Raw genomic sequence first — 14,535 nt, 5'->3', positions numbered from 1 at the left:
TCATTTTCCTTTAACCTTTGGTCCCTTCATTAAAGCATAGAAGACATTTAAGAAGTACTACAGCAACCTCATAACTAATTTGAAAAGATTAAATGGTGCAAACAAGAAGATGATGATGACGATGGTATTAGTTTTATATCCCGCCCTCCACTCCGAAAGAGTCTCAGAGCAGCTCACAACCTCCTTTATTTTCCTCCCCGACAACAGACACCCTGTGAGGTGGGTGGGGCTGAGAGGGCTCTCACAGCAGCTGCCGTATCAAGGACAACCTCTGCCAGAGGTATGGCTGACCCAAGGCCATTCCAGCAGGTGCAAGTGAGGAATGGAGAATCAAACCCGGTTCTCTCAGATAAGAGTCTGCACACTTAACCACTACAGCAAACTGGCTCTTTATCATATTCTATCTATCATATTTTTATCTTATTCTTCCTCCAAGGAGCTCAGAGCCACATACATAGGGTGCTTTCTGTTCTTATCCTCACATCAACCCTATAAACTGCAAGATAAAGTTAGGCCAGCTATGCTCTATCAACCTAAGGTCACCTGGTGAACTTTATGGCAGTTCTGAGCCCAAGTCTTCCTGGACCTACTCAAACACTCTAGCCCCTACAACTGTAAGCTGCTTCTCCTACAGCTTGGCTAGCACAGCACAGTGGATAAAAGCATGCCCTTTTAAGGTAAAGTTGTTGTCTTTCATCATGGTCATAAAATCAGTAGGCCCTCAGACAAGCTACTCTTTCTCATCATACAAAATATGGAGGGTAATAACACTGACCCATGTCAAAGTAGTGTTGTGATACAATGCATTGTGACACTCTCCAAGCACTGAAGTGCTAGCTGTTCAGGGCTGTAAACACTATATAATATCTTTGATGTTTTTGCTTGCACATGTACAGCAGGTTGCTTTTGCAATGCATCTCCTTACTGCTCTGTAATATCCAGCTGATCTGTGGGTGGGCTGGTAGTCCTGACTTGCAAGCAGGAAATTGGACAAGCCAGCTTTAAGGTTGTGTGATTCATCATGAAGCGGAAAATTAAGTTTAAAAAAATTCCTACACCCTTCACTCAGTTCATGTGTTTTGAAATGTCTTGGCAATACTGATTTTTATCCTTCTTTTAATTGTTTGCCACATTGTAAACCCTAATTGGGCTGAAAGGCATACAAAGAAACCTCACCTTGCTGCTATGCTTCCTGGTTGAACTTCCTTGACAAAGATACCAACTTCTCCAGTGCTTTGGTTTTTAAAGGTAATAACACTAAATCCAAGACCTCCACTAAGTGGCTTTTCAATATCTATGTATTCTATTTGCCGGCCCTAATGAGAGAAAAAATGTGAATACTTAGGCTTGCCAATCCCCAGGTCCCAGTGGGGGGTTCTCCCACTTCCCCAGGCTCCTTCCCGCTCCCAGTCAGCTGGCCAGTGGGGGGAAGCCCCGCCCCCACAGCCACCATGTGACTTTCCACCTCCGGAGGCTTGGAAAGGCTTCCTCTTGGGATGGTGTGTCTGATTCTTTAAGGCTTAATGGGGGCAGGGAGAGTAGGCAGAAGAACATGGCTACTCCCAGACACTCCGTTGGTTGCACAATTTGCAGAGGTTGTTTGCATAGGAAAGGTAAACTTGAGTCATCAGAAACAGGGGGGGGGGGAGGGAAATGTCTGCTGGGCACTTCATTATTTCCTATGGAGATCAATTCTCATAGGGTATAATGGAGAATTGATCTGGGGGTATCTGGGGCTCTGGAGGGGCAGTTTTTTGAGATAGAGGAACCAAATTTTCAGCATAGCTTCTGATGACTCTCCTCAAAATGCTCTCCAAGTTTCAAAAAGATTGGACCAGGGGGTCCAATTCTATGAGCCCTGAAAGAAGGTGCCCCTATCTTTCATTATTTCTAATGCAAGGAAGGCATTTAAAAGGTGCGTGGTTCCTTTAAATGTGATGGCCAGAACACCCTTTGGAGTTCAATTATGCTTGTCACAACTTTGCTTATGGTTCCACCTCCAAAGTCCCCAGATATTTCTTGAATTGGACTTGGCAACCCAATGAATATTACAAATTAACTGTGTAAATAATCTTTACATAGAGCTGCAAAACACTTTTTTCCTTTAATGAAAGTATGCAAAAACAAATTTATATGTTTAGCACAGTAAAGGTGTTGAAACCTTGTGGCTAGTGACTAGGCCAAAGAATGAATTTGTGGCCAGATCAATCAATTTCTGGGTAGAGGTTGACTGACAAGTTATTTTGACTGCAAGACTCTTCTCTACTTTGTAAAAAGGTAAAGAATCCCCTGTGAAAGCACCAGTCGTTTCCGACTCTGGGGTGACGTTGCTTTCACAACGTTTTCATGGCAGACTTTTTACGGGGTGGTTTGCCATTGCCTTCCCCAGTCATCTACGCCTTCCCCCCAGCAAGCTGGTTGGAAGGCTGAGTCAACCTATTGATATTCAATAGTTCCATAGGATACCATAGACAATAGGATACCAGTTCCATAGACAATAGGATACCATGAACTCAAGGTTTGGTGAGAACCTGATATTCAGACTATATTCCTTTGTTTAGTATTTTCCTACACTACATTATATATGTTGAATTAATAACCAAAGAAATTTAGCATTAAGGGATAATAGAATTATGTATTTGGTGCACTGATGATACTGTACCCTTACCTTGGCCATTCTTTGGATTGCTAAATTAAACTCGTCCACTGCAAATTTGGGCATCAGAGGAGGCATCTTGGATACTGGTAAATTATTATTGTTGTAAGTCACATAAAGATTACCAGTATCAATAGAACGGTGGTCAGCATCAAACGCCAAAAAACCTCTCTTAGTAAAGTCAAAATCCACTGAACGATCTGGAGGCATATAACTGAGCTGTGGACAGCAAGGCAAAATGTTCACATATAATTAATCTGCTACATAAGAAACACAACATATTTAACTGTCTGAGTATTTCAGAAAGCAATGGGGGGGGGGAAGGGTGCCCTTGCTATTATTGTAAATGCTATTTTTCTTTTTCAAGCACCCTTATAAATCAGTTAGGATCTGTAATTACACACTGGGGGTGTTATCTCAAGAGTAGCCATATAAGAGAATCTTAGACAATGGAAGCAGGGTGGAAAAGGAATCACATTCCTGACACATAAGGCAGGATTAGGCTTGCCAGCCCCCAGGTTCCAGTGGGGGATCTCCCAGTTTTGTAGGCTTCTCCCCACCAACAGCCATAGGACTGCCAAATCCTCTTCATTCCCTGGCAGGGGACATTTGCGCACGCGATGCGCGCAAAGACGAATGACATCACTTGGATGTGACATCATCAAAATGGCGGCACCCATGCAGGGCCACTCTAGGCGTTTCCGAGAAAACTCTATGGTTTTCCCAAATGCTTTAGCCATTTGGGAGGTTAAAACTCTATGGTGCAAAAGTACCATAGAGTTTTAACCTCCCAAATGACTAGAGCGTCTGGGAAAACCATAAAGTTTTTCCTGGAAACACCTAGAGCGGTCCTGCACAGGCGCCGCCATTTTGATGATGTCACTTCTGGGTGACGCCATTGCAGGGGGAGGTTCCCCCCACCGGCGCAATGTGGGCCAGCAGGTTGAGAACCTCCCGGGCAGGAGATTCCCTGCCCGGACCGGGGGTTTGGCAGCCCTAACCAGCCAGTTGGCCAATGGGGAGAAGCCCTACCCCAACAGCCATGTCTCAGCAGTCTCAGCAGATTTAGAAGCTTGCAAACCTGCTTGTGTTTTGGAAGGTGTGTGCATGCCTTTAAATCTCAGCAAAGGTTCCTTCTCAGTTGCAGCCCCATGCTGGTCGAATGAGCTCCCTGAGGAAGTTAGGGCCCTACAGCACCTCTTATAATTCTGCAGGGCCTGCAAGACAGAGCGCTTCTGCCAAGCCTTTGATGGTTAAATCTAGCACCTGGACAAATCAATCTGGTCTCTATAGATATTGGCCTCAGACTGATAATGTATTGGAGGTTGGACTGTTCTGACTAAAATTATTTGAAGTACCGCCATCACTGAAATAGCACTTCAGTGTTATTGAAATGATTGTATAAATTGTTTTATTGTTAATTGGTTTAATGTTTTAGTTTGCCTATTAGGCCTTGTTTGCCATCCTGAACCTGCTTTGGTAGGGACAGCAGGATATAAATGGAAAGAACAAACAAACAAACACATCTCTAAAAACTTGCATGCCTTTACATTACATTACAAAAAGCCCTTTACATTTCCCTCCATTATATTAATTCTCCCTAATTTTATTTTATTGTTTTCTTACATCAGCTGTGTTTTACATGCAGGCAAAGAGGACATTTCAGAATATTCAATGTGTCAAAACTCTTTAGCCCTTTCTACTTATATGTTCCATTAAATCAAATGTTTACAGTTTAGTCTGAATTTGTGTCAGTGAAAAAATAAAAATGTTTGTTGGAAGAAAAAGTACATGCCTATATAAGCTAGAACCTGCAAGACATATACTGATTAAGATTATTATTGTCTCCTTTTTGAAATGCAAGATGCTGGGTGGGGTGGGGTGGGGGGCAAAATATGAATTCACAGACCAGTCATCACATTGTCTTATGCTTTTGGGAAAGAGAGTGGATCAAATAGCTACTTCTAACTTCCTGTACATCTGGATGACATTTTTCCTAGACTAATGGCAGGCCAGTTTTTGACCAAAACTTTAGCTATGATAATCCAGTTGACAATCTACATTTGGAGATGTACATGAGAAATCATACTATATTCATTGTATTAATTCCTTTTATAAATGACATTTTGATGTTGTATATCATGAATGTTAATAATATTTGATATTATATATGAGTTAAACTTTAGCTGAGTATATCTCAATAGCACACTGTCAGGTCCCAGATCCAGCTGAACAGGTGGCATATAAATAAAAATAAATAAGTTTCATGCTTTTTTGTTGTGAGAAAAAAGAGGGAGGGGGGCTAAAGAACCTATTCAGCAATCACACTGATCAAAACTTTAGACCTTACTGTGAACAAGGATGTGACAATCACGGAAACTTAGGACAGATTCCCATGGCATTTTTCCCACAGGTGACTTTTTCACGTTAAATTAACTGGAAAAGTCACTTTTCCATGGCTTACCATGTCAAGAGTAGACATAAGCATAGATGTATGATGAATTATAAAAATTAAACTGCATTTAATAAAAATTAAAACATATAATTAACCTCAATATATAGATATTCAAAAGCTAAGTTTAAATTGTAAAAAACTTTGCAGTTTGCTTTCTAACATTAGAAAGCTGCAAAGTGTGACAATCTAAAATGCGACAGTAATAGTAATTTTGAATATATAAGTTACCAGTTGACACTGCAAAAGAAAGTACAAATGATGAGGCCCTTACTTAAACTTTGCAAGGCAATTAGATTATTAAGAACATAATTCAGGGGTACCAGTGATTTCCTTCAAACAAAGATACTAGCATCAGCAAAATTTGTAACTTACTTGTTCTTTCAGTTGCTTGATTGACTGCTGAAGAGTCAGAATCTGATTGAATAAGGGGCTCTTGAGTGTATTGTACAGAACAGTCAGCTTCTCAGCCTGTGAAGTGTCTCCATTCTCATGTAGCTTTCTTTGCAGACTTTCCAGGATCTGTAGCACCTGCAGCTTGTCTGTTATACCCCCCCAAAATCCCCACATACAGACATTAAAAATCTGCCAAATAATATCTGATGCACTGACCAAAGGATTTTTTCCCCAAAGCATTTACCTGCTGCAGGATTTTCTGGCATAATGACTTGTCAGTATTGCAGTTCAAAAAATCTGCATGAAAATAAAAATCTAAGTTAGCTTTACTTCAGTGTGCAGAATTACTCAAACATACTTGACCCATTTTGTACCTTTTTCATAAATCTAAAGTTGCTGCATGAAACCCTACAGTTAGCACACCCATCTAAGTCTTCTAAGTCCACTGACATCAACAGGTTTAGAAGGATGTGACTTTGTTTAGCATTGCACTATATTTGGTAGGTTGCCAGGTCTGATTCAGGAAATATCTGGGGACTTTGGTGGTGGAGCCAGGAGCAAGACTGTGAAAAGCACAATTGAACTCTGAAGGGAGTTCTGGCCATCACATTTAAAGGGACCGCATTCCTTTTAAATGCCTTTTTTCCATAGGAAATAATGGAGGATGGGGGCACCTTCTTTGGGGGCTTATGAAATTGAGCCCCCTGATCCAATATTTTTGAAACTTGTTGGATTTTTTGAGAAGTACCAGATGCTATGCTGAAAACTTGGTGCCTCTTCCTCAAAAACAGCCCCCACAGAGCCCCAGATACCCATTGATTGATTCTCCATTATACCCTATGGGAACCCATCTCCATTGGGTATAATGGGGTGCTCAGCAGACATTTCCCCTCCCCCCTGCTTTCTGATAAGACTGACGCAGGGGGCAGGGCCTCCAAACCAGAGGATTCCATGGCCCCAATTGGGGATTGGCAATCTGGGACAGAGCAACTTAATCATGGGTCATAATTAGTGTAGCCCTCTTTGATATTAAGGAATTCACTGCAAGCTCCTAAACATGTTTATTAAGATGTAAGCCCCACTGGGTTCAATAGAATTCACATTTTAGTAAAATGATTTTTTGTCAGCAAGTTGCAGCTGATTTATGGCAACCCCATAGGGCTTTCAAGGCAAGAATTGTTCAGAGAAGGTTTTGCCATTGCCTGCATATGTAAACATACATAGGATAAAAACCATGTTTAGCTGGACTGTACTGATATCAACAGACGTCATAACTTTTCAAAATACTATCTGTGATTTATGATCTCTGCCAGTTGACCTCAATTTTTTTCTTCCCACTTTGGTGTCTTCATCCACTTTCCAGGACTGGACTGTATCTTCCTCATTGTTGAAAAAGAAGGACAACACAATGCTATTTCATTGGCAATCCTTGGATACTATTACTAAGGAGACTTATCTCTAGTCACTGCTTCATGCCTCAGACAAATCTCTGCACTCCCAATAAGGCACATACAGAAAACTGTATCGGTTAAATAGTTAAGATATAACAGAACTTTGACTCATTATTTAGCTTCTTCCATTAAATACTGTTGCTGTGTAAAGATGCAGCTAGTATCATAGACAACTCCTTTGGATCCAGGCTTTACATGAGTTTGAAAGCAATATTAATTTATTGCAATCTTCTAAAAGCTCTAATGGAATGTCACTTAATCAGATTCAGTTTCAGGGAGGTCAGAATGCAAAATAATTTCAAATCACAGAAAAGTTAGAGTGATATTAAAAATATTTATCCCCAGAAGGTCTCTTGAAGGAAAGTTGCTACAAGATGACTAGGGACATATATTTCAGTTTCTAAATTTACAGGTCCTGGTATGCCTGGAAGACACACTTGTCTGGCTTATTTGATGGATAAATCGAGCACCTGCCACAATGGTATTGACATAACAAAACAAGTTCTGGAGATAGGGCATGGAGATCAACCAGAATTACAGCTGATCTCCAAACTAATATCTGTCTGTTTCCTTGGGGAAAAGGCTACTTGGGAGGATGAACTCTATGGCATGGTAACATGCTGAGACCCCTCCCCTCCCCAAGCACTGCCTTTCCCAGGCTCCACCCCCAAATCTTCAGGATTTCCCAACTCAGAATTGCTGACCCTATCTAAAAGTGAAGCCCTCAGACAAACCTAGTCTAGATGATAAAAACATATTATAAAATCTTGTTGGCTGAACAGGGCCGTTCCCAGGCTTTTTGGTGCCCTAGGCAAGGCCTTCCTGGCACTGGCCTTCCCCTCCACTGACAGCCCCCCTTCTTTGCAAGGCTCCCAGCTCTGCTTTGGGCACAGGATGTATGTGGGGGAGGTATAATTTTGTCTTTTCCTCCTTAATCCTCTCCTTGAACACAGAACTTTACAAAATATGATGATGATGATGATGATGATGATGATGGTGGTGGTGGTGGTGGTGGTGGTGGTGATGATGATGATGATGATATTTGTGAATAGCCAATGCCAGGCTCTAGGTGATGTACAACATGAAATTCACATAAAATCAATAAAAACAGTGAATTAAAAACAGTTGCAACTGAATGAACATTCTTTATAATATGCTGTAGTTCTGCTTTCTAGGCATTGGGAGCAGTCTCCCCCTTAAGTGGAAGGGGGAGGGTGGTGCCAGCCCGGCAGCTGATGCTGTCCTCAAGCAAAAGCCTGGTGGAGCATCTCTGCTTTGCAGGCCCTGCAGAATTGTAAAAGATTCTGCAGGGCCCAGCAGGGCAGAGAGTTCCACCAGGTCGGACCCAGGACTGAGAAAGGTTCTGGACCTTGTTGAAGACAGCTGGACCTCTTTAGGGCAAGGGATCACCAGACAATTTTGACCAGTAGAGTATAGCACTCTTCCAGGGACATAGTGGAGGAGGCAGTCCCATAGATTCATCGGACCCAGACTGCTCAAGGCCTTAAAGGTCATAACCAAAACCTTGAATCTAACTCAGTATTCAACTGGAAGCCAGTGTAGCTGGCACAGCACAGGTAGAATGTATGTTCATGGCACTCCTGTCAGGACTCGCGCTGCCGCATTCTGGGCCTGTTGAAGTTTCTGGGTTAAAGTCAAGGGTAGGCCAGCATAGAGTGAGTTACAGTAGTCTAGCCTGGAGGTGACCATCACAAGGATTACCATGGCTAGGTCTGAACAAGGCAGGAGGCGAACTAGTTGCCTGGCTTGGCGTAGGTGGAAGAATGCCATTTTAGCAATATGTGTGACCTGGGCCTCCATTGAAAGAGAGGCATTCAAGCTCCTGACTGTTGGTGTTAAGAGTGCCCCGCCAAGAGCAAGCAATCTGCACTCCAGCTCCAACCCCACTCCCCAAAGCCACAGAACCTCTGTCTTTGAGGGGTTCAGTTTCAGCCTATTCTGCATCAGCCAGCCCACCATGGACTCCAAACCCTCAGCCAAGGATGATGGGAATGAGGTCAACCAGTCACCCAGCAGCAAATACAGCTGAGTGTCGTCTGCATATTGATGACACCCTAGCCCAAAACTCCATACCAGCTGGGCAAGGGGACGAATATAGATATTGAACAACATCAGGGAGAGGAGTGCCCCTTGAGGAATCCCACAAACCAGGGGGTGTCTTGAGGACACATCCTTTCCTGGCGCCACCCTCTGTCCCCATCTGTGGAAAAAGAGGAGAGCCATTGTAAGGCCAACCCATGTATTCCCACGTTGGCAAGGCAGTGAATCAATAGATCATAGTTGACTTTGTCGAAAGCTGCTGTGAGATCTAATAATAACAGCAGTGCTGATCTGTCCTGATCCAGCTGCATTTGGAGGTCATCTGTTAGAGCAACTAGGACAGTCTCAGTCCCATGGCCAGGGCAGAAACCTGACTGGAACGAGTCTAGTGCCAATGTGTCCTCCAGGAAGCCCTACAGACCTCTTGCTGGCCCTTCTTTTTTTGTAAAGGGGGGGAAAGAATGTCTTAAAATCAGGGTTGTGGGGGATGGGAGTCTTAACTGCGTCAAGAAGATTTGGGAGTAAGTGGTCACAGGCTGGCACAAGGCCACAGACCCAGGTCTGTTGACAACTGCATTTTGCAGCACCCAGGTTGTGTTCGGCCATTTACGCCATTCGAAGGCAGAAATCTCCCTTGGCTGGAATGTAAACAGAGCTTGCAAAGGCCTCTCTGTCCCCTACCTAGGAACAGCATTGACAAACCATCCCCTGTGCTGTTGTGGGGTGGGAGGGAGGAAGTAGCCAGAGTGCAGCCCAACAAGCCCTGGAATGGCCAGGTTTTGATTTGATGCTTGACTCTAGGAACAGAGGGGGGTGGGGTAGAAGAAATGAGCCCAGAGGTGGCTGCCCAGCTGGCTGGCCCACACAGCTTCCTGCAGGAGCCAGCCAGTGCTCAGCAGGAACTCTCTCCCCTGGGAAGTAGCCACCGCCTTGCCTCCACTCCTCCCCTTCACCCTCTGCAGCATCTTCTGCTTTGCTGAGTGGCTCTCCAGGGACCTGCCACTGCCACCATGGCTGGCTCTGCCTCTCCTGCAGCTCCCACACTGGGACTCTGTGAAGGAGTCCTCCTTGGGGGAGGCAGCTGCCTGCACCTCAAGATCGCAGCATGGGAGAAGAAGCCTCTATCGGCCATCCTGAGCTGGAACAGGGCATGATCTGCCAGTGCTGCCTCCCCTTGCTGCCAGGGCTGGGGCGGGTAAGAGAGAGAAGGCTGGCTGGTGCAAACCGTGGGCACCAGTGGAGACCCAGATGACAGGGGTGTGTGCATGCACATCTGTTCTCCTGCAGGGTACCCCCTCCCCGGGAACTGGGACTTGGGAGCTGCCACTGTTTCTGCCCGTGATTCTTCCTTCTGGCCAGCAGTAACCCACCCCACCACTAGATGGCACTCTAGGCAGCAGCCTACTGACCAACTCCTTCACGCCAGCCCTGGGGCTGAAACTTCTATTTATCATTCAATAGAGAAAACATACTTCCATAATAAATGAATGCCAAAAAAAAAGTATTTGTTGACTTGGAACTGTGAAAGGTTATCCATTCAGTGGAAACTGGAGCTTTTGAGGTTACTTTTATATATTTATTTATTTTGTAGATTTTTATTCCACCCTGCACCACAAGTGGGCTCAGGGCAGTTCACAACAATGTATGTTTTTCTGACATAAGGCATGGATTTTTTGTCATTGATTGTTGATCTTTATCATTGTTTACTGTTTTTATCTTGTTGGTTTTAATGATGTAAGCCACCCTAAGCCCACTTTTTGGTAGAGTTGCCAGCCTCCAGGTTGGGCCTGGAGATCTCCTGCCTTTACAACTGATCTCCAGCTGGCAAAGATCAGCTCCCCTGGAGAAAATGGCTGCTTTGAAGGGTGGACTTTATAGCATTGTACTGTGTTGAGGCCCCTCCCCTCAAATCCCACCCTCTCCCGGATCCACTCCCAAAGTCTCCAGGTATCTTCCAGCACAGACCTAGCAACCCTATTTTTGGGGTAGGGTGGGGTTTAAATTGAATTCATGAATGAACATAACTTTCATCCAGGAAGACTTCTTATTCAAGGTACTAACTGGATTTTGAATCGGATTCTATCCAGCCCAGCCTGTACACACAAATCATATGTGACATTTGGTATGATATGTATCACTCTTTAGAGGCCTTTGAGATACTTCAGATCCAATGACATGCCTTAAATTTATCCAAAATAATGAAGGAATGCTATGTCTCAATAATCCACAGTGCAGAAAAGGAAAACCAAAAAGTCCATTTAAAATATTTTTTTTTCTCCTGGACAATGGAACCATGTTACACTTTTGGTTTTTCAAACAAACCTTACTTTACTATACTTCTTATAGACAGCCCAGTCCTAAAAACTACTTCAAGTTTGAATTAGAAGCAATGGCTATGAAACAGGAAGTTCACAAAATATATATACTATATTAACATCCTATCTTATATGGGACTAGATTACACTCACTGAGCCAGTCAAAAGCATTCTACTTCCTCTTCCTCAAAAAAGATGTGTAGTCCCTCAATAGGTATAAAGGAGATATACAATCCCACTGCAAATTCAAAACAAATCTTCATCCCATTTCTATTAGAATGAACCCCAATGCACATGTTTATTCATTGTGTTTAAAGGTAAAGGTAGTCCCCTGTGCAAGCACCAGTCATTTTCGACTCTGGGGTGACGTTGCTTTCACAATGTTTTCATGGCAGACTTTTTACGGGGTGGTTTGCCATTGCCTTCCCCAGTCATCTACACTCCCCCCCCCCCCCCCCAGCAAGCTGGGTACTCATTTTACCGATCTTGGAAGGATGTTTAATTTAGTTATATCTTGCCTTTTTCCTCACTGCAGACCCAAAGTGGCTTATGTCATTCTCTTTTTTAATTCTCACAACAACGCTGTGAGGGAGGACTAGGCTGACAGTGAACATGCATATTCCCTCTTCATAAGAACAGCAAATGTGTATTCACTGTAAAAATAAAGATGTGTACTGGTACTTAGAAAAACATGGGGGTATAGAAGGGGAAGACATGGAAGTAGTGACAGACTTCACATTTCTGGGATCCAAGATCGCTGCAGATGGTGACTGTAACCATGAAATTAAAAGACGTTTGCTCCTTGGGAGGACAGCTATGGCGAACCTGGGCAGTACAATAAAAAGTAGAGACATCACCCTGCCAACAAAAGTCCATATAGTTAAAGCGATGGTATTCCCAGTAGTGGCTGTGAGAGCTGGACCATAAGGAAGGCCGAGTGCAGAAGAATAGATGCTTTTGAGATGTGGTGCTGGGGAAGACTCTTGAGAGTCCCTTGGACTGCAAGAAGATCAAATCAGTCAGTCCTAAGGGAAATCAACTCAGACTGTTCCTTGGAAGGTCAGATGCTGAAGCTGAAATACTTTGGCCACCAAATGAGAAGGGAGCGCTCCCTGGAGAAGATCCTGATGCTAGGAAAGACAGAAGGCAAAAGAAGAAGGGGACGGCAAAAGATGAGATGGCTGGACAGTGTTACTGATGTGACAAACACGAATTTGAGCATACTTTGGAGGATGGTGGAAGACAGGAGGGCTGGCGTGACTTTGTCCATGGGGTCACAAAGAGTCAGACTCGACTGTGCAACTGAACAACAACAAATTAATTGTATGGTCACCAGTACACACACTGAATGCAATGAACCTAAAAGCTGTTATACATGCAGGCAAACAAACACCTCCCCCCCCCCCAAAAAAAACCTGTATGGACATTCACTGTATCCACAGTGCTTAGAAAGCATGAGAACAGGAAACAGAACTCAGAACTATCCATTTTCAAGAAATATTCGGTAGTATTCCGACTTGCAATTGTGCAACTTCCAGACAGGCTGTTCTTCACTCTGGTTTACTAGGCTTAGGTGCTTCCACTAGACAGGTGCCCTTCCCTATCCCACAAAAAATGAAAAGAACGGCCAACTATTTCACCGGGGTGTATTTCCCAGCCGGACCAACACAAGGCTAGTTTTATTTTAAACGGAGGCGACTTCAGCTGAACTTCAGTTCAGAATCGAAAAGAAAGTAATCCGTCGTGATTTCTATTCACACAGTCTCGAGCTTGTAACCACGTGCGCTGAGCTCTAAACAGGCCGATTTTAAAAATAAGCCGCTTTATGATTGCCGTCTGTCTTGAGAAGCGGGGCAGACGACGGATCCCAGACAATAAGGAAATCTGGAAATAAAGATTCGAATCGAAACAATTATGGTTGGAACTACCAAAAGGATTGGAGGGGTGTGTAGAACAGCACACTTCTCAGAGTTAAAACGCCAGAGAAGGGCTACGAAAGGAGTTCCGTTCAAAGCACAAGTTCTCTGAAGTGTTTCGATGAAACTTAAAAACAGGAAGTAGACAGAGGACTCCAAGCAAATGCCCAGCTTGCTGCTTTTGTACTTGGCGGCACTCTGATTCTTCCCCTCTACTGAACGGCTATAAATCACATGAGGCTGAGGTCTTCTTTTCTTTTCTGTTTTTAAAGGTACGCTCTTACTGTTCATGAGAAGGATCTGCTGCTCCAGCTAACGCTCTCGGAGCCTCACTTGCTCTTACCTGGGCGGAAGCCGGAGTTTGGATTTTGACCACACCTCACCTGCAACACAGGAAGCCGACAGGAGGGGAGCTGCTGTGCATTGAAGAAAGCAGATCCAGCAGATACGAGATGAGAGATCAGCAGCGGGCAAAACCTTTCCTTGACTGTCGTGTGCTAAAGTGGTGTTTGGGCTTCATCCCCTACCCTCATGGTCCAGGGCACCAATGTTAAAAGCGTTCGAGCTTTACTTACCTTTCATTTAGGTGCAGGGAGGGGGGGAGGCAGCAGTACACTTGTGAAGGTGTAATTAGGATTGCAGCCAAATTAAAAAATACTTTTGAGAGAATCAAGGCATTGCAAACACATCATCCATTCAACACGCCCCCCCCCCCCCCCAATGTGCTAGAAAATATATTCATCTCATGTAAAGAGGAGGAAAGAAAGGGATTGAGTCGGGAGAGATAAGTGTAAATACATTCTCCAGGAGGGTGTGGAATTTGGTTGGTATAATTACCTTTATGAAACCAGCAATATGCCAAGCCTCAAACATACAAATATGAGTCAATTTTTAAAAATCTGTGTAGGTCTGAGAAAGTAAAGACAAGAAATTTCTACTTAATATTTAACACAGGGGAACTCATTTGTTATGCGGGCCAGAACTGACATAAATGAGACCTTGTTGGGTCGGGCCATGTTGGGTTGGGCCAAGCTATGCTGGGCCATGTGTGTACCTATTTAAGATTAGGTAGCAGAGATATAAATTTTATAAAGAACACAAATATATATTTTAAAAACTTAAAACATTAGCACTCATTGGTTTTAAAGATGCTTTCTTTGTATTTCTCCCATGGGATCCTGAGAACTGGGCAACGGAAGCTCTGGCTCTTCTCCTTCTTCCCCAGGGGGCTGGGGGGGGGAGCCTCAGCCAATAGAAGGAAGAGAGGCTTGGCTCAGTAGCTGTGCTG

General features: G+C 43.8%; 1 protein-coding gene across 1 annotated transcript in view; it reads right to left on the bottom strand.

Moving 5' to 3' along the window:
- The window catches only part of PATJ (PATJ crumbs cell polarity complex component), a 332,986-nt gene extending 327,193 nt beyond the window's left edge, over positions 1-5,793 (bottom strand). Inside the window, 5 exon segments of the mRNA XM_060231912.1 lie at positions 2-24; positions 1,177-1,316; positions 2,669-2,875; positions 5,484-5,650; positions 5,749-5,793. Coding sequence (XP_060087895.1) covers positions 2-24; positions 1,177-1,316; positions 2,669-2,875; positions 5,484-5,650; positions 5,749-5,770 — 559 coding nt within the window. The 5' untranslated portion in view covers positions 5,771-5,793.
- Positions 5,794-14,535: the final 8,742 nt, after the last annotated feature.

This window comes from Heteronotia binoei, chromosome 2, assembly GCF_032191835.1.
Source record: "Heteronotia binoei isolate CCM8104 ecotype False Entrance Well chromosome 2, APGP_CSIRO_Hbin_v1, whole genome shotgun sequence".
Taxonomy (NCBI): Eukaryota; Metazoa; Chordata; class Lepidosauria; order Squamata; family Gekkonidae; genus Heteronotia; species Heteronotia binoei.
Note: the sequence above shows the minus strand (reverse complement) of the source record. Positions and strands in the feature narration are given on the sequence as shown.